The sequence below is a fragment of the Morone saxatilis genome, unplaced genomic scaffold (genome assembly GCF_004916995.1).
Source record: "Morone saxatilis isolate NCDOM2014 unplaced genomic scaffold, NCSU_SB_2.0 Contig8, whole genome shotgun sequence".
NCBI lineage: Eukaryota > Metazoa > Chordata > Actinopteri > Moronidae > Morone > Morone saxatilis.
The window spans coordinates 21,157,739-21,180,866 of record NW_023340257.1 but is presented as its reverse complement, the minus strand read 5'-3'; the positions used below and the strand labels follow the sequence as shown (position 1 = coordinate 21,180,866).

General features: G+C 40.4%; 1 protein-coding gene across 5 annotated transcripts in view; it reads right to left on the bottom strand.

The window, feature by feature from the left end:
• LOC118341807 (protein furry homolog) overlaps window positions 1–20,989 on the bottom strand; it is a 41,623-nt gene extending 20,634 nt beyond the window's left edge. For 2 of the 5 annotated variants that reach the window (XM_035680186.1, XM_035680188.1), the window contains exons 1-26: window positions 17,207–17,535; window positions 15,343–15,542; window positions 10,823–10,876; window positions 9,849–9,988; window positions 9,621–9,711; window positions 9,377–9,456; window positions 9,195–9,275; window positions 8,053–8,221; window positions 7,581–7,673; window positions 7,393–7,491; window positions 6,607–6,708; window positions 6,163–6,266; window positions 5,464–5,572; window positions 5,209–5,295; window positions 4,848–5,019; window positions 4,590–4,722; window positions 4,277–4,384; window positions 3,350–3,605; window positions 2,939–3,121; window positions 2,758–2,844; window positions 2,023–2,282; window positions 1,678–1,867; window positions 1,291–1,415; window positions 711–768; window positions 457–548; window positions 41–213 (exon numbers count right to left, since the gene is read on the bottom strand). In XM_035680186.1, coding sequence (XP_035536079.1) covers window positions 41–213; window positions 457–548; window positions 711–768; window positions 1,291–1,415; window positions 1,678–1,867; window positions 2,023–2,282; window positions 2,758–2,844; window positions 2,939–3,121; window positions 3,350–3,605; window positions 4,277–4,384; window positions 4,590–4,722; window positions 4,848–5,019; window positions 5,209–5,295; window positions 5,464–5,572; window positions 6,163–6,266; window positions 6,607–6,708; window positions 7,393–7,491; window positions 7,581–7,673; window positions 8,053–8,221; window positions 9,195–9,275; window positions 9,377–9,456; window positions 9,621–9,711; window positions 9,849–9,988; window positions 10,823–10,876; window positions 15,343–15,542; window positions 17,207–17,267 — 3,307 coding nt within the window. In that variant the 5' untranslated portion in view covers window positions 17,268–17,535. Of the gene's footprint in view, window positions 1–40; window positions 214–456; window positions 549–710; window positions 769–1,290; window positions 1,416–1,677; window positions 1,868–2,022; window positions 2,283–2,757; window positions 2,845–2,938; window positions 3,122–3,349; window positions 3,606–4,276; window positions 4,385–4,589; window positions 4,723–4,847; window positions 5,020–5,208; window positions 5,296–5,463; window positions 5,573–6,162; window positions 6,267–6,606; window positions 6,709–7,392; window positions 7,492–7,580; window positions 7,674–8,052; window positions 8,222–9,194; window positions 9,276–9,376; window positions 9,457–9,620; window positions 9,712–9,848; window positions 9,989–10,822; window positions 10,877–15,342; window positions 15,543–17,206; window positions 17,536–20,661 lie in introns of those variants that run through there. The other 3 variants (XM_035680187.1, XM_035680185.1, XM_035680183.1) reach the window with 3 other exon arrangements.
• Between the last annotated feature and the right edge of the window lie 2,139 nt (window positions 20,990–23,128).

Sequence of the window (23,128 nt, the reverse complement as noted above, 5' to 3'; positions counted from 1 at the left end):
GCAGAGCATTTTTAGTTCAAGCTTAATCTTTTCTCAGTACCTGGTACACATTGGATGAGGTTGGCCACCATGGCGCTGAAGTGAGCTCGGATGTCCTTGAGGATTTCTGCATCTTTATCATTCTCAGCTTCCAGGAGCATTCGGGTTAGATCCACATACTCCAGGAACAGAGCGCCCAGGGCGAGGGTGTCACGTTCCAGAGCTCCATTTGTACTTTAGGATTACAGAGAAAACAGGGAGACACCCATTGAAAAGAAATCAGAAACCAAACAGTGTGCAACACTAATATTTCAACTGCTTTTTCAACATCTGTCAACAGCAATTTATTATAAGGAGTTATGTGTCAACATTATGTCTTAATGACCCTGTTTTGTTACTTACGCTCCCCTCTCATGTACTGTGAGTGTGATACTATGCAGTGTGGGACTGCAATGTGTCAACTAACGCTCTACCAACCTGTCACTGATGACACCAGCATCAGCCAGCAGCTCAAAGATCCGTAGCAGCTGCAGTCTCAGCAGGTCTCGTCGTTCACGCCGCTTCTTGTTCTGCAAAAATCATTAAAAAAAGTTCAGAATGGATTTCTTGGTAACAATATTATTCATCTTTACTTAGTGACTGATACATGCCGGCTGTCTGGTAACAAATTAAGCCGAACAGCGAATACTTTGCTCATGTCAAGTACTGTGCTGTAAATACAGTCAACCAACCTCAGGTCTTCTTTCTAATGCTTCTTTCATAAGGGGATGTAGCTCTTCCACAAGTTCCCTGCGTGCACACGGTGAAAATTTAAACACGTCATCAGGTAAAATGCTTTATCAAACAAGAACTAGAGTAAAAATCCAGTAAAAAGTTTTTTTTTTTCTAGGAAAAGAGATTTTGAGCTAAAAAAAAAAAAATCTGATTTGTAGGGAACAATTGAAATGCGGCTGCAAATGACAACAAGGCACCACTCAACTATAATCCCCTGTTTATCTCCACTTAAATCCACGCAAATACAGGTCAACATGCACTTTAACTACAGGGCGAATAATGGATTGTGCTCCAACTTTCATTTTTGACTGGTCCTGTCCTATTAAAAGAGACAAAAACAACACTACAGCTGCAATCAGCAGCTACAATAATGTGATGCTGTGCTGCTATCCATGTTTGAAACCAGTGAGTCAAGCAAAATTAACAAGCACATCATCATTTGTAAGAGGAAATTTGAATTAGAAGTGATCCATTTAGGCAAAGAAAATTCTTCAGATTAGAATTAGATCTAAAACACTGTTCTGTGATGTGATATACCTGAACACAAGGGAATTGGTGCGACCAAAGCCTAGAACTAATGACTCTGTCAACTCGATGCTCTCTGCCCTCATCAGTGGAACCAACTGCTTCAGAAGCCAAGCCACAGATGGGCTCCCGATAACCTGAAACATCAAACACAGACAGTTCAGTCAGACAAATAAACCTCTAACGCTGCTTGAACACCACTAATTACACAGGCCTGCATTGAGATAAGTGCCTGTACAGTTGAGAATATATCAGCTTCCTGTTCCATTCATGTAGGGTAGCTGCTGTGTAATCTGATGCTTCGAGTTTGAATGTCAACAAGCACCGTATGAACACCTGATCCTAGAGAGACAAAGCACTGGGGGAATTAATAAGGCCAGAGGGCGGGGAGGTAGCTACCTTGTTATCGTAGCTGACACCGCTGTCAGGCGTGGCGGCCGAGATCTCAGGTGTCGATGCTCTCAGATGGCCGGGGCTCATGATACTGGGCTTGGCCACCCCAAAGCAAAGGATCAGGTAGTTTCTCCACAGGGTTACGTAATTGTCCCCACTGCCAGACGTGCTGGTCTTCTTCGCATACACTGGGTTACTGGTGAATCATACAGAAAAAATTGGATCCTTATTTTTATCTGGGCTATTTTTAACAGCAGATCTTGAGGAGGGAAGTTTTATCAGGTGGCTGTACTTAAAAAAGCAACGCTAAGTAGGGATGCACAGAAAATAGAAGAAGTGGTCCCTCCTTACTTTGGGTCTACCAGAGGCATGAGCATCTGCATTCGAGTGAAGGCGTAGGGCCAGGCGTAGCTGAGAGCTGTGGGGCAGTGCTTGGGAAGGTTGTCCTGTCGGAGGAGGCTGTACACACACAGCACCCAGGGGTCCTTCACAGACTGGGCAAAGATCCACACGTGTGAGGGGCTCCTAATGTCATAATGACTGTTGACGAGCAGCGCGTTCCACTCCACGAGCCACTGAAGGTCCACGTGGTGGCCAGCTGGCAGGGCGGCCTGCAAACAAGCAAGGGGCACAGTGGGGGCAAAGGTCAGGAGTCATGACTGAAATGGATTTCTTCTGTCCCCCCTTTCATCCTTGTAATGTAAATAGGGCAGTTATTAAGGGAAACATAGGAAGTATATTTAGAAACATAATTCCATAATGCATATAAGAACATTTTGTATTATCCCAGTCTCAATAAATCTGGATGATTACATAAAAGAGTCAAAAAGCCAACAGCTGCTCAATTCCAGCTGTTTGTTCAGTTTTTACATGTTAGATAACTACATCAAGCTTCTGTTTTACAGTCAATGTAACAAGCATTTGCTGTTTTGTCATATTTAAAAGACACCTGATCTTTTCATCAAAGTAGCTAATGAGCATGTCGCGTAAAATGAATATGAATAAACTCTATGTAAAACAAGCAGATCAACTGTAAACACATCTTGATTGAGACTGAATCACGGAGTTAAGCTTCCAACAACTCACCGTATCAGAGACTGCAACGTTGACAAAACTTTCCAGGATTACAGGGCTGAGCTGGTCCATAATCTCTATCATTGCTTTGTCATCATCCTGCAGGTGAGAAAGCATAAAATCACAGTCAGGTAACTCAGTCATCAAACTATCCTGTATTCTGTCACCTGAGTTTCACTTTATCTGATTTTACCTCAGACTGTCCAATGGTCATAAAGAGACTTCGTATCTCTTTGAGGATGGCGATGGCGAGTCTGCGGGTGCTCAGCTGGCAGGAGCAGAGCAGTACGAGCGCCAGCCCCTCTACAGCATGCAGCACAGTGGAGTGAGGGCCGCGCTCTGCAGGGAGCTTGAGACTTGAGCTGGTCTGCAGAAGCTGTAAAAATAAAATTAAAATAAAACAAGAGCTGGTTTCACAGTTGCATGATTAAAATGGCGCAGATGTACATTAGATGTCAATTTCTACAACTGCCATTTGTCACAAGTGTTAGAACAAGTGTTAGCAGTAGCTATTATAAAAGACAAAGAGCAAAAACGAAACAAAAACGTTTTCCCACTTGTTAAAGGCAGAAAAACGTTTCATAATAAACACGAAGGTGTGTACCTCTGCAGTGTGTACTTTAGCTGTGTCATAGCTCTTCCCTGGGGCAGCCAGGGTGAGTTTCCACTGTGTGAGCAGTTGCAGCAATAGTTTGAGGGATGTATCTAACAGACCCTGGTGAGTGTCTTGGACCTCACGTAACAGGAAGTTAGTGAATCCAAACAGAACGTCATCACGCCAGTCGGAGAAATCCACCAGCAGACTTTGCAAGGAATTCTGGGCTATGAGTCGCAGCTCGTCATCCATGTGGATTGTCAATCTGACAATGAAGACAAAGAAAGAGTTTTTAATTAAACAAGGTATCTTAATTGGAATAAAATTTAAGTCCATTATCCACTATCAATGATTATGTTTCATTTCAGATGAATTTAGCCTAAAGATTGCCAGACAGGCAGGATTTTAACAGCACAAAAATCACATGTGTCATCTGTGATACAAATCTGACAGGCAGAAATGAGACCCCCTGAGGCATTTAAATCTGCCTGCTGTATAAAATAAGATTAGTTGTTCATTAATCATTAATTTTAAAACAATGAACTTTTTTAGCATGTTATTTCTGGATGTAAGTGCATTAAAAAAGTGCATAGGTCTGTCAAATTCTATTTAGATGAGTTTTTAAAATAATCCCCAAACACAGAAAATGAGTAATGAAAATTAAAGCTTAATATATTACAATGTTTTTTTTAAATGTATTGCAGCTTAAGAAAATAACATTATAATGGACTGTAAACAATAAAACACAAGGTTGGAGACAGCAAACAGGCATAGCAGGAAATTCAGGCCCTGCATGGTTCAAATTTGTTTCCCTAAACAAACATTAATAATACTTGATTAGATCTCCAGTTAATTTTCTTGTCAAACAGTTGATGAGTGTGCTACCAGTGCTTTGTCTACCTTATGGAGGGGCTTTCCCCAACAGAGATGACTCACCGGGAGAGCAGGTCTATGAGCTCAGGCTTGGACATCCCGTCAGGGAGGATGCGAGGAATGGCAGCGACACACGTCCTGAACAAGTCAATCTTGGGTTTCCTTTCACCTCTGAAAAGGTCAGATTTTAAGTTGTTGTTAACCGTCAAGTGTAAACAGATCAAACCTTGCGATAAACAAATACCTCTGTCCCACAGAATTAATTAAGTTAAATATGAGTTAATTATCTAACTGGAAACACATTCTTCTTCTTCTGAAGTTTTGGCAACTTAAAATGTATTGGCAGTTAGGATGACAAAGGGATGTGTGCACTTACGTGATCATGTCCTCGGGCTCCTTGTTCAACATTTGAGCATTAGTCATCATCATGCAGCGCCCCACCTCCTTGTCTAAGTGTCTGAGGATGTTGTCAATAGCCTTCCTTACATGAAAATAATACTGTGACATCCCTGGAAAAGATGACAGAGGAAAAACTGTTGACATCCTTTCCAAATGTGCACCTAATTTAAATGTGACGCTGAACCTGTCACTGCTCTGTGAGTGATTTCCAACATCCCTGATCTGTTGCTCTCACCAATAACTTTGGCCTCGTCGTCTGTCAGCGTTTTGCTCAGGTATGTCTTCTTCACTCGGACTGTATGCCCAGAGGGTAAAGTGCAACCAGTGTTAGGCATGGGAGGCTCGCCGTCCTTCTGCTGCAGTTTATCAGCTATGACCAGGAATGCTCTCAGACCAATATTCATTCTCTGCACAGAAAATAAACTTCAAGTTAAGTGAAAGTTGTTTCTCATCTCACACAACGTCAGCAGTAAAAAATCAATTGTACCAGCAGTTACTTCAGTTACTGGAAGTTACCTAGCAACAGTCGGTTATTATAGGCATTCTCTCAATGGTTTTCTATAAACACATTGTATAAGTGAACGTTGAATGCATACCTCTGGATTAAGACTGAAGGCTTTTGCAGGTTTTCCGACACAAAGAAGGTCATAGATAATCTCTTTCATAGCAAAATCAAGTCTTTCCTGTAATGAAATGGGAGGAAAAAATTGTTTAATATGATTCCATGAATATCAGGAGATATCATCTCAGAAGTTTCAATTAGATCATCTATATTGGTTTTAACAGGGAGTTAAAGGAAATCATTTTAAATCACTGTGTGACTTCTCTATAGTGCAGTGTGCTATGTTTACCTGTGCAATAAACTGGATGATTTTGACAAAGATATTGAGAGGCATGTCTCTTGGTACCACACTGCGGGATCCTTTAGGGAAAAGTGTTGTTATAATGGTGTTGAGGCGACTGTGGACACAGAGAAGAGAGCGAGTTATGAGATACCTTTGACAAGCACTTAAAGATTTAAAAGGTTGTGTAAAATTACACTGAAAACTGTATTAAATTGTTTTGAACAGTACTCCATTGCTTGAATTGGGGTTATTTTTAGACAACGTTTATTTTAGGCCTAATTAACACGTTTAAAAAGTCTGGCTTGACCCGTTTGGGATTTCTCATGTGGGCTCAGGCTCATAATAATGTCTGTAAGCTGGTGATAAACCTGTGGGCCACCGGAACTGACTGAGTCTGGTGCAGGTCTGACCCCAGACCTACACTCCTGTGCATGTACATAGAGAAAACAGAGCATTCCTCTCTCTATAAACAGCAATAAAATTAGCTACAAGGAAGGACTTTGCTTTAACTTTATGATTCAGCCCATGACCTTCATTAATATCTCACAGGTATTTCCTGGTTTATAAAAACACTGTAAAAAGAGTGTATCAATTGAGAAATTATTGTTCATGCCAACTGGAAATTAACATCTGAGGTAAAAATGAGAAGCTACTGTTTACCCTGCACTGTGTTTAACTTTACACCCCTGGTTACAAGATACTCACCCCTGTGTTGCAGTGTTGCTCTCACACTTGATTCTGATCATGTAGACCCACAACAGTCGATACAGGGACTCCAATGCAACACGAGCCATTTTAGGGTCTCGACTCTGTAATTACAATTATAAAAGAAAGTCAGTGATAGAACAAGTGGCAGCCTAAAAGACAGTTTATTGTAGGCTATGATATAACAAAGTTACAGAGTTAATTACTGTAATCACACTATGCTTATATAATACATTTAATGCTGATGGAAATAGTTAGAATAATTACTGCCTGAAGAATTTAGTGCACTATTATCATGCCATAAAATAAAACACCAAAATACTTTTTGTAGATTAACATGCTTCTGTTTTTAAACTGTATCTGCTTCTATGTATCTAGATACTCCATCCTAACAAAGACCAATGTAGTCTGAATTCAAGGCTGCTGGTTTCCAGGTTACATTACCTTTAGATTTGAAAGGCAGTTGTTAAGGAAGACATGCCATTTGTTGAGGAAGAACTGTTTCTGGCTGACACACAGCAGGCACGTCACCAACGGGTAAAACGCCTGTGTAGAGAACAGTTAATGCTTAGATGTCTTTTGTCATATACAGCATTGTTGTAATAGCTTGACTTAAAAATAGGTCCTACCATTATGGTTTCCATATTTATTTGCTCATTTAAAGTTGAGGAGTGGATAATTTGAGGAATTATGCATTACCTCTGAACCCTATCTACATAAGTGCAATTTAAGACCTAAGACAGTTTTCTTCTGAAGACATAATTTCTCCTTTTGTGATGCTTTTTGCTCAAACTTTACTTATAAAATGTGGCTTTCAGCCATAATTGCCTCAGGGGAATGTAGACCTTCTGTAAGAGTAAACGGCTGTTCCACAAGGGTTGTTGTCTTTTACATTTCACTGTGAACTGCTGTGGCGAAATACTTTTTTGAAAACACTTTAGGGGGAAGGGGCATTACATACACTTCTGTATACTGCGCTGCTTTCATGCTCCTTTTTTATGCTTTGAAAAGGCAGGCTGTCTTCCCTTATAAATTATTTCAAGTGTGGACAATGATGCTAAGAGAACATTACACAAGAGTGACCTTGAAATGCTTGAGGATTCACAGAGACCACAGGCATTCAGGCAATCTAACCATGGAACAGAGGGTGTCAGAGTGAAAACGGAGGTGTACAAAAACAAAAACATCGCCAACAATCAGTGTCAGTATGTGTTCTGCCGGGTTACTAACCAGCGAGTGCTTCTTCCTGGAGGACAAGTCCAGGGTTGTGTCGTACAAGCTGTCCACAAAGTTCCTCAGGCAGGGTACGTTTACCTCGTTCTTCACGGCCTAGGACAACATCACACACAACCAGTGCTCTTTTACTATTTTAATTAAATATGTAATGTGTGCAATGCATAGTTTGGGCAGAAACTTACTGCTGCAACAGGAACCAAAATTTCAACAAAGAGACCAGCCAAAGCGTGCTTAATGTCCTTGTCCTTGACTTCCAGGAAATACTGGGCGCACTCCTGTAGAAAGGAGAGTAGTGAATGGTTCAACATGCAATAAAAAAGCTTTAAATCTACTATACATGTAGAGAGTGAAAAAATTTACCCAAGAGATAAACAGACTTGATACTGTATGGTCAAAACTGAATGTAATCCACAAACTGCATGCAAAAGCTAATAAAAAACACAGTCAAGGTCAAAAGGCAGCAAATCCTGACAATACTGAAAATGTTTACAATTTCTACTCAATGGTGAATAAGTCTATATTTGTGTCGCATTTTAAAAACACAACTGAGAAAGTGTGAATGTATAGCTTGTAACATATAATCAGTTTATACTGTAGCAAGGCAGGTTTATGATCATCATCTGGGACCCATTCAAAGTTCAGAGTCTGTTGTACCTGCATGAACTGAAAAGAGGCTTCAAAATCCTCGACAGGGTACATCTTAATACGGAAGAACTTGACCCCCATGATGAGGCTAATGGTGCTCTGGACTACATATGGACTCTGCTCTTTCTGCCGCAGCTCCTTTAGCTCAGTCATAAACTTCTTCTTCACAGCAGGAAACCTGAGAGAAAAAAAAAACTAAATGATATTCTATAGAGAGACATGCCTGCACAGCTTAGTAAGACAAATCCTGAATCAGCACTTCCACAAAAAAGTTCCTCCACTTGGAGTCGTGACGCAGAGAGAATACAGTGACAATATTCAGGGAACACGCCTCCCAAAAATATCCTCCCCTCGTCTTATCCTCAAAATACAGACTGCGAGTCTGTGCCCCAAGATGAACTCCTCATCTAACACCTGATCCCTTGCCCAAATTGAACCAGAGATGGGATTCTTCAGCTGGTCTAAATTTAGAAGATAATTCATCATGGGAGCTCATATGAGCATCTCTTAACCTCTTCACTTTTGGCTAGCAGAGTACTCTAGCCACTGAGTACAGCTGTTTCTGCAGCTCGGCCATGTGAGGAGAAATTATTTATTATTTTACTGACACAAACAGTGATCCAGGAACCACATTTAAACTGATTTAAATCTCTGGAGGTACTCCAAATACAACTGAATTGTTGAACTGTGAATTATATCTGAATAATTTCAGTTTCCAGTAACATTCATGACCTCGTTCTTTCTTTCTTGACCTTGAGAAAAGTAAAGATCTCTATAAAAAGCCTCCTGGTGAACTATCTCCTGCAGGAAATTAAGCAGAGTGCACTTTCGAAGGGAGGTATGCAGTGTGCTCACCAACCATATCTCTATTTTAAGGGTTTGTTCCTTGCTGCAATGATCTGAAAACTTCAAATAAACAGACATCAATTTCCAGTCCTAGTTTGGTGTGAAGGCAACTTGTCCAAAAGTGTGTCGTCCCTACAGTATGTTCCAGTCTCTTGAACCGGGAGATGTTTTCCAAGAAGGCATTAGGAATCGTAATACACCATTTCGATGTGGCATGACACCAAAACCCACCAGAGCAGAAAATGAAGACAAGAGAAAAACAATATTTTCTATTATATAATCATAGTTCTGTCTTTGCTACTTACTTGGACTGGGCTAATACACCTATGATTTCAGCATAGAGGTCTGCTACAGTGTGCATGTTGCCAGTGTTAGGACCATGATACCTGCAGGAAACACAATATAAAGTTAAGAAAAACCAACCTTAGAGAAATGTTAAACTATGAAAGGAAGAAGGAACTGCGCTGGGAAAAAGACAGGAGCTTACCCCTCTTTGTATCTAAAGTGCTTAAAGGCTAAGTTAATGACTTCATTGACCAAGCTGTCAAGGACCGGGTGAAGCGGCATCTAGTTAAGAATCAGGAGACATGAAAATGAACGTTAAAAAACAACACATGAGTTAATTTTTTCGGCAGCAGAAAATCATAACAGCTCTCTAAGTGAGATTTATATAATAAAATAATAAGATAAACTGAGCAGCTTTTGTGTAGAACACAGTTAAGTCAAGTCACCTGTTTCAAAACTTCTATAAGTACAAGAGAGAAGATGAAGTCAATGGCCAAATCCCTCCTTTCAAGTAGATAATCTCTCTGCTGCTCATCACTGTTACAGAGAGAAAAACAAGATCAACAGGTCTGCTACAATCATACAGTACTGTGCTGCACCATTGTTGTTTCTCAGGTTTGACATTTTATACAGGTGGAACATTGCTGCATCCAGAAATCATAAATGATTCTTACTTTTTAGACTTGGTGTTAGATCTTGGCCGGTACTCATGCAGCTCCTCCTCTAGTCCATTTTGTCTTTTGTACCAGTCGAACAGAGTGCGCAGGATGGAGGGGAGACAGTACTCAGCCAACGAGCTCATGGTGCTTATCAACTGAAAGAACAACACATACATCGTGCAAATACATGTTTGTGTTTGGCAGTTAACATACCAAAGAGATAGTGATCAGTGTTTCCTTTGTTTATTTGTACAGCAATTTAAACAACAAATCCAACCGCACAAGAGGATTCATTAACGTTTCATCATATTCCCGACATTTGAACAATAAATGGAGTGGAACATAACGAGGCAGCCTTTAAGCACTACATTAAGGGAGAGAGGCGAGATTGCAGGGTCAGCTGGTCCTCACTGGGACTATGCAGAGCGACAAGGTGCCCGTGGGGCAGCCTCCCTCAGTCTTGGGGGAGGGAGAGGGAAAGGAAGGAACGGGTGGGATGGGCTGGGCACACAGGAAGGGAGGAGAGTCTGGTCGGGCCGGGGGAACACAGCGAGCCCTTCATTCAGCACGAGGCTGGAGAAGAATCCGGGCTCTGTGTGACTGCTGAATGGCCTCACGCAGCAGCACAAACACACCCCTGTGGCTGTGAAAGGGCCCTCTCTGCAGAGCCACAGACCTGCTGGACACACCTAGCACAGAGCCGGTGCCAGCTCTCAAGGTAAACACTCCTGCCCTTGACTGGATCTGAAAGACCTTTTTGGGCTGTGAGCAGGGCTTTCACCCATTAGCTCTTTCATGTTACAGTGCATCATACTAGAGCAGGATTTAGGACGTAAAACTGACTTGCTCACAGGGAGAGGCAATGTTGGTCTTATATAATCACTTTTAGAATGTAAAACATGGAGGGATTAAAAATACAACCACAAAATGTCAACTCATTTTTTATCTAATGCATCACTTTTTAGCTAACAGCATTTCTCAGCACTTACTTGGTCAAACTGAGGATCTTCTCCTCTCTGCAGTGACTTTGTTAATGGCTTTTCCTGCAAATACAGAAAAAGGGGAGTCATTTTACAACTTTTGTAGGTTTTATTTGTACAAATTCAAACTTGCAAAGTTGTCAAAAGTTTGCTCTGAAGCTCATAACTCTACCCGCCCTGTCGGAAGAGTGTGTGCAGTATTTTTGAAACAGGGACTCATTACAGCCCAGTTAATGAGAGAGCCATCAATCAGTCTGATGCCAGGCAGGAGAAGGGAGGGTCAGATATTAGAGATGGGACATTCATGACAGCTCCCATTATTACAGTCTTCTATCATCTGAGATATAGGCCTTCATGGGGGATTTGGGTTGAACAGTGTTCCCCTGCTGTAAGGTCCTATAGATGGTTTCTAGATATGTATATCATTTCATAATTATTTGTTAGTAAATGGAGGATAAAAATTATGACTTCTTGAGTTTATTAGAATTATGTTGGAACACTTAAAATAAGCATTTACTTTCTTAAACATTTAAATATTTGATTATTTTTTTGGAACATAGGTTCCTTCTAACTGGTTTAATGAAGCAGTCCATTATTTAGTCTATTTAAGAGACCAAACATGCTTAAAATGATCGCTAATTTACATAAATCACAAAAATGAACCCTGTATTATTAAGTTAATCATAGAAATGAATTACCAAAGCGTCTATTTTTGAAGTGTTTCCACTGCGTTACAGTCTTAAATAGACATAGAGTATTTGAAAACTCTGTGGCTGACAGATGAAGCCAACAAGGAAGTAACAAAAACTGCAGTTTCTCGAACAGCAACTTGAGGCTGGCTACAGAAATATGGCCATAAGCCCCCCATATCTCCATAAGCCCCCATACTAAAATTCTCAAACAGCATAAACATGCTTGCAGACTGGTACAAAAAACTGTTTCGGTCTCTGTAGCTAATTTTCCCGTTCAGGACAGCTTTACAGGGGGTGAATTTTTATATAACTCACCCGTTTAAATTATATTAAGCCTTACGTTATGCATAATTAAGGGCATGGACGCTGTCAGTGACAGGTGAGTGCCATCGCAGGCTGCTGTTTTCATTAACCAGGTTTTATTCAGCTCGATCTCAGCTCCACCCATTTTTACAAAGTGCTATCTGGTTTCATTGGTGCACAAGTTTTTGAAAAGGTTTCATTTTAGTTTTTAGAAATATTAAATGTTGCTTTGGCAGGGGACATGCCATCACAGGCTTGATATATTGTCAAACTGATGTATCTAAAACAAATAACACAGTAACAGGAGCATGCTTATATCCAAAGTTACCAGCTAATCTATCCTTGCACAAATCAAAGCATCTGCTGTCCATTACCTTTTTGCTACTCTGCTCTGCCAGATACATCACTCTGCTGTCTCGTTAGCCAGACAGCAAATCACAGCACATCACTTACTTGATAATTAATCCAAAATAGCTAACCGTCTGATGGGTCTGACATTGGCATTGCGTGGGCTGATGGTAATTTTCACTCTCTCTCTTTTGCAGCTGGAACGCCAGCTAAGCCCAATGCTCTGGTGAACCTTTTAGTTTCTGTACAAATACTTGCACCTGAGGTGCCCATCTGTGCTAGAATGACAGAAGAGTCGATGCTTCTTGCACCATCTGGGTTTAAAGGATTTTACAGAACCTTTTTTGCAGGCTGATATAGCAGCACACTTTGTATTCAGTCATCTCGCAGATTTACAGCAATTATTTCCAGTAACTAATTTAAGCTTAGAGATCATCTGTTCTTTATTTAGCCTCTGAGTATAGACTTTCAAAAATGTCTTCTGTATTTGATAAATTAATACTGACTTCAGATCGCTGAACATGATGGATTAAGTTAAACAAATTGACCTAAATGATGAGGATAAGCAGGAGGGACTACTTTATGCCAATAACTACACGGCAGGGCTAAAACAAATTACTCAGCCAGTTCTCCACTGAGAGGAAAAACAAAGAGACATCCTCCCTGCAGTTCTCTAGAGGGAGTTACACTGAAACGAGGGGTTGCACACTTTCCCTGTGGTACTTAACACTTCTCTGCAGACCTAGGCCAATGACTAAAGTCTATAAATCACAGTCCCTAAAACTAGAGACTGCCTGTCCATAGCAGCCACAAGTAGACTGACAGTAAATTTAACCAGCACAACCTACATAAAGTTATTGTAAACAGTATTAATGCAAGTATCTGTACCAGCCCGGGGATCTGTTTTCTCCTGTTTTAGTTGAGAGATTTATCTTTTTGATAAATAAATACTAGAGGTTCTAGAGAGTATCACTGTCATGTTGCACCTAGACTTCCCCCTCAGCCGGGGCATTAACTATTTGTGGTGAACAATGCTACAGTGTCTTAGGCCATAGGCTATAGAGACGGCGATGAATGTATTTTAGTTGGAGTCTGAGGCTCTTCTTCGTAATGTGGATCAGTTGGTCATTTTTAGTTGACTTTCATTTGTAAGATATTAATGTGGTTCTGGGAGCAGGTGGTGAGTGGTGCCTACATTAACACACAGTGTCTGCCTGACTGTCTGTCAACAGAATTATTTATGACAGCTGCTGTTGGCTCCACCGATCGGCTTCAACCTCCGCTGGACAAAAAGTCTCTCAAAGGTTTTACTGGCAGCTCTTACCTTCATCTCATTTTCCAGAAATGCCCATTAGTCAGTATCAATAGTCACAATATAAATACAAGGGCAGGAAACAATAGATAGAAAAGAAAAGGAGACCAGTCTGTTCAAAATAACGCTAAATCTTTAAATGGTGAATATTATTCCATCCTGAAGTACTGATCTAATCACAATATCAGACATTTGACATTCACCTGAAAAACTCAATTTTGAGTAAATAGCAATTATTTTTCATTATCAACTATCAACTATTAATTGATCAATTGGTCTATAAAATGTCAGATAATAATAAAAAATGTCCATCACATTTTCTGACACAGGTGACACCTTCAGATGTCTTGTTTTGTCCGAATAGTCCAAAATTCAAAGATATTCAGTTTACAGTGATACTATCAAACTGAGAAAAGTTGCAAATCCTCACCTTTCATTTGGAATATATAATATTTGGAACAAAGAAATATTTGGCTTGGCATTTGTGCTAGGAAAAATAATGATTAATCGATTATAAAAATAGTTACATCAATTTCTGAATCAAATTCTTTTTTTTTCTTTTTTTACTTTTAGACAAATCAGCTTAAGTAAAGCTGAAAAGTGAGTTAAAACCATCTACTAAAGAATACTTTTATTACGTTTTTATTTTCTTATTAGTTTTAGGTAGCCTAGACTAATTGTTTGTTAATTGAGGTTAATCTCTTAAAATGGTTATAACCACCAGTTTTTATCTATAAAAGAGTCCATAAAGAGGAAATAACAATAACTTCTCCCAGGCAGTACATTTCATGTGCTAAACTCAGCTGAAGCCTGTAATACTGAAGCACGCACTATGAACCTGGCTAAAAATTCCACATTTTGTCCCCAGGCTGCTTCCTTCTTTGTGCTGAAGGAGTTGCTGCTTCACACAAAACTACCAGGCCTTCAGCTGACAACAATTAAACATGACAAGGTAGTTAACATCTGTGCGCTTGTGTGTGTGAGACTAAGTTGCATGCCCAGGGCCTTGACAGTAATATATCACAGTCAAGTTTAAACTGTTAAAGGCTTCATTAGCAGCAGTCAGGCTGCGCATTGTCACAAAAATATTTTAAGTACTGTTCAGCAAGTAGAGCTTGTAGAAAGGGCCACTTTCTATTTCTACTGTACACATAAGGTAAAGAATACTGTACTGTTTTTATTACAAAACTCTGTGTAAACTGTGTAATAGGTTCAAATATTTGAAGAATCTAAATACTTCTTCCACCACTGTTCGTAATTCATCACCGTCAAAACCAGCTATGTGGCTGTCTACCAGGTTTCCTGTCTGACCTTGTTATGGTGGTTCACAACCTGGGGGTCGGGACACCCACAAGGGGTCACAAGATGATTAACAGAAAAAAAACTATATATATATTATATATATATATTATATTATATTATATTATATTATATATCATATTTTGAGGACTTTTCTTTAATCTGTGTTTTTTTCTTACTGTTAATAGAAAAATAATCTAATGAAGTTTTATCAGCCTCTAAAATTATTTAAATGGAACAATCTGTAACAACTTTGTTTAAGCTTTGATTAAACTGCATACAACTCATATCATTCAACCTTTGATGAGTGGTTGCATGTACAGAAGACATGGCTTTGTATTGGGGTTTACAAGCCAAAAAAGGTTAGGAGGCTTGTTTCAGAGGACTAATGTCATGACCTCACTTCCCCCCTTATAATAACAGCTGCCTATGTTTGGATTTTGTCTCAAATTCTGAATCAAAACACACATAGAAATCTCTGCACATCTCAAAAAGAGAAACAGAGCAACAACAACCAATCACTACAGGACATAAAGAGCACTAACACTTGAGCCTATCACACTCTGCCCACTCACCAGCGGCTCAGCCATGATGATGCGGATCTTGCGCTCAGACACGGTGGTGAAGTTGGCGAACAGGCTCTTGAGGACGTACTCGCCCGGCTTGCTCTCCGGGTCGATGCTGATGGGCATCATGGCCGGGGGACCCTTCTCTCCCTGAGGACAGCAGACTGGAGGGATGGGGGGTTTACTATATCCGTTCCCCACAGGCGAGGCTGCAGGAACAACACAAAAAGCACAAGATGTGAAACAGTTTTGTTCAGTCAAACATTGCCAATTAAAGCACAAATTAGTTGGCCGGGATCAGCCACAGATCTGTTTACAAAGAGAGACCAGCGAATAGAGTATTACTGAGAAGTTTCCAAACATGGACATAAAGTTCCCAACATGTTGAACATTCCTGAGGGAGACTGTCCAAAGGGCACCGGCTTGCCCCGAGTCTGCACTTTCTTTCCTATTGCTACAGTGAACAGAGCACATATGGAAATTAAAACACCGTGGCCAGCAGCTGGTGTTTTCATTTCGTACCAAGGATGTCATTGCCCTTTGAGGGAAGCAAAAATCTTGTGCATGTGACCATCTTTCAGCCAGTGTTATGATGTGGCCCACGTTTAATTACGGATGACTTGGCTGAGGCCATAAAATCCTACAAACACACAGACGATTTAAAATTTACCTCAGTGTTTCACTCTGTTGCTTCCACACACAAAAGTGCTAAATATAGTAAAGAACTGCATACAAACATCTCATTAACTGAATTTTTTATTTAGCCTGAAACTCTACAACTCCTAACTGCACGTCTATCTCACGAACTGCCATAAATCTGTGTTTGAGAGGTTTTGGGAAGGACAGAAAAGACTTACTGCCTCAGAATGAGAACCACATTATCTTCAGCTACTGCAGTGTACAGCAAAGTGTGTGTCTCTGTGTGTGTGTGAGTGCATGTAATAAATAAATGTGACTGGAAAGAAATCACATCAGCAGCAGCAAAGTACTGTACAGCCTGCACTGTGTCAGGAACACATTACTCTGTCAACATCACATATCAAACACTGGACTTTATGGTCAGCATGAGTTTTGTTTTATTATGGATTCAAATTGGCAAATGGTTTGAAATCCCTGTTCAAAAAACAGTTTGGTTACAACTTACTAAGACAAAACACCTCAGACTTGCTGCATATTTGTGCAAGGTGAAACTGTCATATTGGGAAATTTCTGTGACACTACAATGTGAAATGTTGAATGGCCAAAATAATATATAATAATATAAAATATGATAATTAATCACAAATGCGAAGAAATCTGAAGTATACTTTAGGCCTGTATATCATGTTTAAGCACAACATAAACAGACCCAGATGAGCCGATGAGTAATTTATGTTCATGTAGTCAAGTTGTGGCAAGAAAAAAACCTACAGCATGTATTAAAACAGAGAAATCAGATAACTGGTAATTTAATTTAATGACTTCTGCAGTCAGCCAAAAGCAGAAACATCAATTTCCTTGCAGATCAAAGGTGGAGAGGATAAGAACAGCTTTAATGAATTACCTAAACTGCTTTACTCAAAACTTTTACCTCTTACAGGTAAGAAGGAAACAAATACACACACGTGAATTGGGATTTTACACATCGACTGTTGTGCAGAGCGGAAAAACGACCTGAGCAATCTGCATTTTTTAGAGGCTGTACAGTAAGAGTAGCCAGCTTGCACAAAAGACACTGGAGAAACGCTGTGGTACCAGTAAACAGGTCTTCTTCTCCAGATCTTTTCAGGACATGAAGCACTTTGCGTTTCTGTCAAGGAATGCCCAGCATGTGTGACGATCTTGTGTGGCTTTCAGAACATGCTTCCCTCACTCGAGGCAACTCAGCACCTACCCAGGCCCTTGATGAAGCTGATGACGCTGGCCTTGCTCCAGCACACAGCCGTCCCGTCCATAGTGGGGAAGGAGGATATGCTATCCAGGGTTGTCCTGAATGAAGACAAATGCTTGCTAGTAAAATCCGCCAATGTCCATGTCTTGTGTGTCAGCTGGCTCTATCCTGCTGGGCATAGTTTCCATGGCGCGCAGAGCCAACGGCGGGTGTGTTTTAAAAGTGGGAGTAGTGTTTGGTACGGGAGACCACGCAATCTCTCTCTCTCTCTCGCTCTCTCTCTGAGCTGCTTCTGCTATGGCTTCCTCTAGCCTTGTGACCAACCGGTGCTGTCCAAGAGTGAAGGTCAGACAGGAATTTTTAGCTGAGGCACAGCACAGTGATGAGGCCCAACATGCTATGGTGGCATAGTTGTGTGACTATATTTATCCCGGGGTACACACTATACTGACAGAGCCGCCCACCCCTTTTCCTCCACCTCTGTGATCCTAAAGCACAAGGCACAGACCACCAGAGTGTAAACGCCATTCTTGATCAGGCTCTGCTTCGGCACACTGTTTAAAAAAGTTTTTTAAAGAATTAAAGACTAAAGCACATTAAGGGAAAACCAGTAAAACATCTTAGTTTTAGATAACTTCCAAGTGACTTGTCTTTGTCTGGATGCAAAAACATTTGATTATACAAACATTCAATGACAACAAAATTAAATTAACACATCATGTTATTTAAGTTCTCCCATGTCAGGTTTAAACTGGAAATGGGAGGTGAAGAAAGCAACCAGTGTGCATATCAAACCCTTTCTGTTGCTCTGGGCGCTGTACGAAGACTCGTAGGCGACATGTGACTCTGCAAACAAGGAGCTCCAGCATAGTGTGCATTACATCATCGCCATGCTGGAAACACCCTGAGCATGGTGGTGCTCCAGGGACAATGCAAACAGGCCAACAAGTGTCTGTCTTGCACACATGCACACATATAAACACACACATGTGTAGAAAGAACCCTGTTCCCTATGCATCCTCAGAGACCACTGAGTAAACAACCACTTTAGCAGTCATTTGTGAACAGAGTGGGTGGATATTTAGATACCACTGACCTCCTTAACTGGACCAGAAATTCCGATGTCAACATAGACCTTTGGGAGCACTTAGTCCAGCTGCTGTGAGAAACATTGACTCTGCATTTCTGTGCCAGAGCAGTGGGCGATATAGGCTTTGAAATAGCAAAATGTTACTATTTTATCCTCTCCACCACCACAGTACAGTATTTATATATTATACTTCCAAGCTGGGAATAAAGGGACACTGTTCTTAGGTGCTCCACTAAAGGTGGGCATTAATAAAAATGTTTGCGTCATGTGATGCAATAAGGAGGAAAATTTTGTCTGCTGGTTTAGATCATAAAGGAAACAACCGGTCTCTGTTATAGGCCAGATGTGCCACACTGACTATATTTCCATACTCAAACCAAATAAGTCACTAGAGCTTTTGTTTAATCTATGACTTCATATCTACAAAAAAAAGAGAAACTATAACATTTCCACAATAATTGCTGAAAAATCTCCTGGAATGCTGTCTGGAGTTGAAGCTGAAATATTTTTTGTTGAAATATTTATCAAAAGAGGAGGCAACAGCTGGAGCCAATGGAGCAACAACATCCTAATACTATTACATTATCACAAGTTCACAGTTTGAGTGTCTGAAAAAAATTGGGGAGAGTGGAGAGAGTGAGAGAGTGATTACAGACGTCTGTGAAAAGCAGATTAAAATGTCGGTCTCAAACTATTGACCATCAGCCCTGTTTTATCAAGCTGACATCATGCTGGATACTGTTGCCTGCTGTGAGTGAGCGTTTCAGGTCATTTATATAAGTCCCTGTTAAAACGCCTGCATCTGTCTTTTCCAGCTAAACAGAAGGACTCGACTGTGTATATATGGCACAATTTTATCCACTGTTGAAACACTATATTTAGTACTGCACTGCACACACAAGTTAAAGCGTTATTTCAAAACTTGGTCAAATGTGATAAAGTAAGCATAATTGCATTTGATAACAGAAATTAAATGGCAACTAAACTGAACAACAACATGACTGCTCATCAGAAGAGCACCGCTGTGCTGGCTCGGCTCACTGCAGCTCATCTCCTGCTCTGATTGGCTGATGGAGGACCGGCCTTCGGGCAATTTGAACACCAGACCTGATGCCGCTGACGCACAATGCCAGTTCTGTGCTGCCGGTTGTCACTGTTTTATTGGAGCTGGACACATTGACTTATGAGAGACCAGTGTCTAAAGGGCCTTGACTTTGTTTACCTTGTGGCAACAGTGTAAACAGTATCTGACTGACAGCAGGGAAACATATACTGTTGGTTCCTGGTTCAAACACGATCAATTGTTATATATTCCAAAATCAAAGTATAAATACATTTGGTCAATCAATATCCACAGCCAATATGTCAGGAATCCTAGTGTTAGAACTACACTGTCTCTGCTGCCTTGTGATTCATTACGTAACAGCTTGTGTAAATGTGAGCAGAGAGCTGAGATTAGGAGATCACATATTTAATGAAAATGTTAAATGCATAGCTGTGGGTCGCTTCTGATACAGCACAATGACTGCCTATGCCTTTATCAGCAAAGTGACCCAATCTGAGGATTATGCAACATCATCAGGAGATAGCTCAATGTTGAGTGTGTAGACAGGGACAGCATGTTCTATGGTATCTCTTTACATTCAGATTCAATGGATATNNCTGAGAGTCTAAACTGCAAGTGTTTCACTGGGTAAGGTGCCGTTTTCTGGTTTGGTTGATACCTATTTTTAATCCTCTCTGTTTTATGTCCAAAGGGAGTCCATCTTTATAGTTCACCTATCATGTCTTACATATAACAGAACAGAACAGAATTATACTCAGACGCAGAAAGGCATCCTATCCCATCCTCATGGGCCCGATGGACGGCAGTAGGGTTGTGAGCTCTGGACAGAATATCCAACCAAGCTGAACCTCCACTAATCCTATTACTGTGTCCTCGCACTTAATAGGAGCTATTGAGACTCTGTCAGAGACTCACAGACTGAGGTAATATAAGGCTAGAATCTGAAGTGAAGCAGAGATGCTGAATCATCATCAGCAGAACTTACAGTACACAGGTTAATCGGAGTAATGCTAACTGTGACACAGTGCTCTGTGCCTGTGTAACTCTTGCCAGATGGACTCAGTGTGTGGTTAGTTAGTTAGTGTGGTGCTCTGCTGCTAAAAGTATGATGCTTCCAAGTTTGCAACTGATGTGATGAAAAATAAAATCAGGCTTAGCTCAATCTGCAACAAGCAACATCACATCCTCGTCACAGACCACAACAGGACAGAGAGGCTATAAAGTCAGGCTCCCAGTAGAGCTGCAGCCTCAGTCAGCTGAGTATAAAAACCACAACAACAACAGAGACAAACTGCTACTCACTGCCACTCCACGATTTCAGCAAGGATTTGATGCTGATTTCAAAGAAGCCTGAGTCCTGCTGGCTGGCCATGGCTGCAGCTTCCTGTTGAGTGTCCCCCCTCTAGTTGTGTTTCCCTCCAGTAGCGGCAGCAGCAGCTGAGCTGGGACCAGCAGGTAGCGCCTGCTGTCACCTCTCTGTGACGCACACAATGCTGTGCTGACGAGACCCTGAGAAAACACACTAGCACTGCTTTACCCCTCCTCTTGTGTCCTGTCCTTGGCTATCAGCCCTCTCTCTCTCTCCCTCCCTTCACACTCTCTTAACATCTCTCTGTCTCTCTCTCTCTCTTTCTCTCTCTCTCCCTCTCTCTCTCTTTCTAAAGCTGTGGCAGGCAGTGGGCGGCAATGCAAGCTCCCTTTAAATAACTGCGCGGAGGCTGAGAGTGCAGGAAGCAATCCTCTTAGCAGAGCGCAGTTAATAATAACTACTGTTTGTCTGCGTGCAGGGCCTGATAATGATGACAGCACTGGGCTTGTGCGTCTCTCAGCGTGACTGGGAGCATCTGACGGGCCGCCACCACTGGCAGAGGAGATGGAGAACGCGGGACGTATGACACATTACAGGGAACATCTGGGAGAGCAGAGGAAAGAAGAAAACACTGATCACTGACAGTGATCAGCAAGCAGACGGGATTAACTGTACGCAAGGGATCTGAATGGCAGCAGGGGCTGACTGTTGGCTTTTAACCCTTTTGCACACATTTTTGCTTTTATTATTATCATTACATATCAACATATTTTCTAATTATTTCTATCATTATTTTATAATATCCTTGACTTGATTAATCAGTTCTAAATATATGATCAAAAAATAGAGAAAAAGGTCAATTACAAGTTCCCAGAGCCCAAAGTGACATATTTAACTTTCTCATCTTGGCAGAAAAACAGTTCATTCTTAAGAGTATTAATACAATTCATAAAATGTGAAATTCATTTGTGTTGTGTCTTTAAATTAATGTAATTTTTAACTTACTGTTTTAACACTATGATTAATCAAAGAATGAATGAATTAGTTTCAGCACTATTATTACCATTTATCATCTATTTAATCATCCAGCAGCCTATCTTTCATTATTGTTGTTTGCGTAATATAAAATAAATTAATAAATGAGTCAATATGTATTGTAGGCAGGCTGAAAATTAGTGCTGGGCGACATACTGGATGAACTGGTATTATTTCATATACCACTGCTGTCACTCATTTGTTTCTTACTTGTGCAATAGAACATTTGAGTAATATCTCTTTGAATTTTAAATTCTTATTATTTAAAATTTCATTTTAGTTAATAGGTTTTATACAATTATTTTAAAATATAAGTTTTGAAAGGGAAGCAATGTTCAAATTGTTGACATATTTTAAGTTCTGCGTTTACTACATTGCAGTTTGCACAATATAAACAAATGTTTCATGCATTCTGATTCATTAATATATTTTATCATTTGGGGGGCCAAGAAAACCCAATAGTGATCAACGCCTTCAGTATGTACGAACATAATAGCATTAAAATGTTTGTATATTCTATATACTCCTGACAGTAGAATAACCCACTATGAACTCATATAAAGACCCAGACAGGAAAAAATAAATAAAAAATTTTGGAACCTTAAAAAATGCTGTGATACAATTTTTTGTTCATACTGCCCAGGACTTCTGAAAATGTGACAACTTTATTTTCTCTCTTTTTATGTAATCTTACTACACTGATATGATCTAAATGAAAAATAAACAGCTTTTGCAGCTTTTCAGGACAATTAATTTGCATATTCACAAAATTTTTCAATGTATAAGGCAGGTGCATGTAGTCAACCATATGGACTATAAAATGTCCTCCAATCCCCTTTCCTCTACTGCCTCTCAGCGCTCTTAGTATAATCCTATCAGAACTCTGTCTGTCCATCAAGCGACAGCCACTTGACCTTCATTATGTAATACACTCTGATGGAGAAGCCATCGCTGGGAGCAGTGTTTGATAAACACACATTTCAGGGGCTCAGGTGTCCTGACTATACCCAATACAGTGCTGCCTGACTGCTCCTGTGCTGATCTAGTGTATGAATAGTAGTACAGGATATTTTTGTTTTTGGTCACTGCGACACAGCAGACAGTATGTTTGCATATGATCACACCCTTCTTCCCACAGCCGTGACTTTGTTTTTCTTTTGCAGCCACTAAATAAGCAACCCTGCACAAAAGAGCTCTTGTCACACTCGTTCATGTTGTCACACCATAACATATTAAACTTCCAGGGAATGGAGTCAGAGAGCTTCCTTTTATAATATGTGAAGAATATGACTGGTTATAGTGTGCACACTACAGAGCAGTTCTGTTGCTAATAAAGATGTTCCATTTGTGGAATCTGCATTAACGCAACATTACATGTAGCTTTTCTACCTTGAAAACAGCTTCAGAATAATTTTGGGCTGGGAG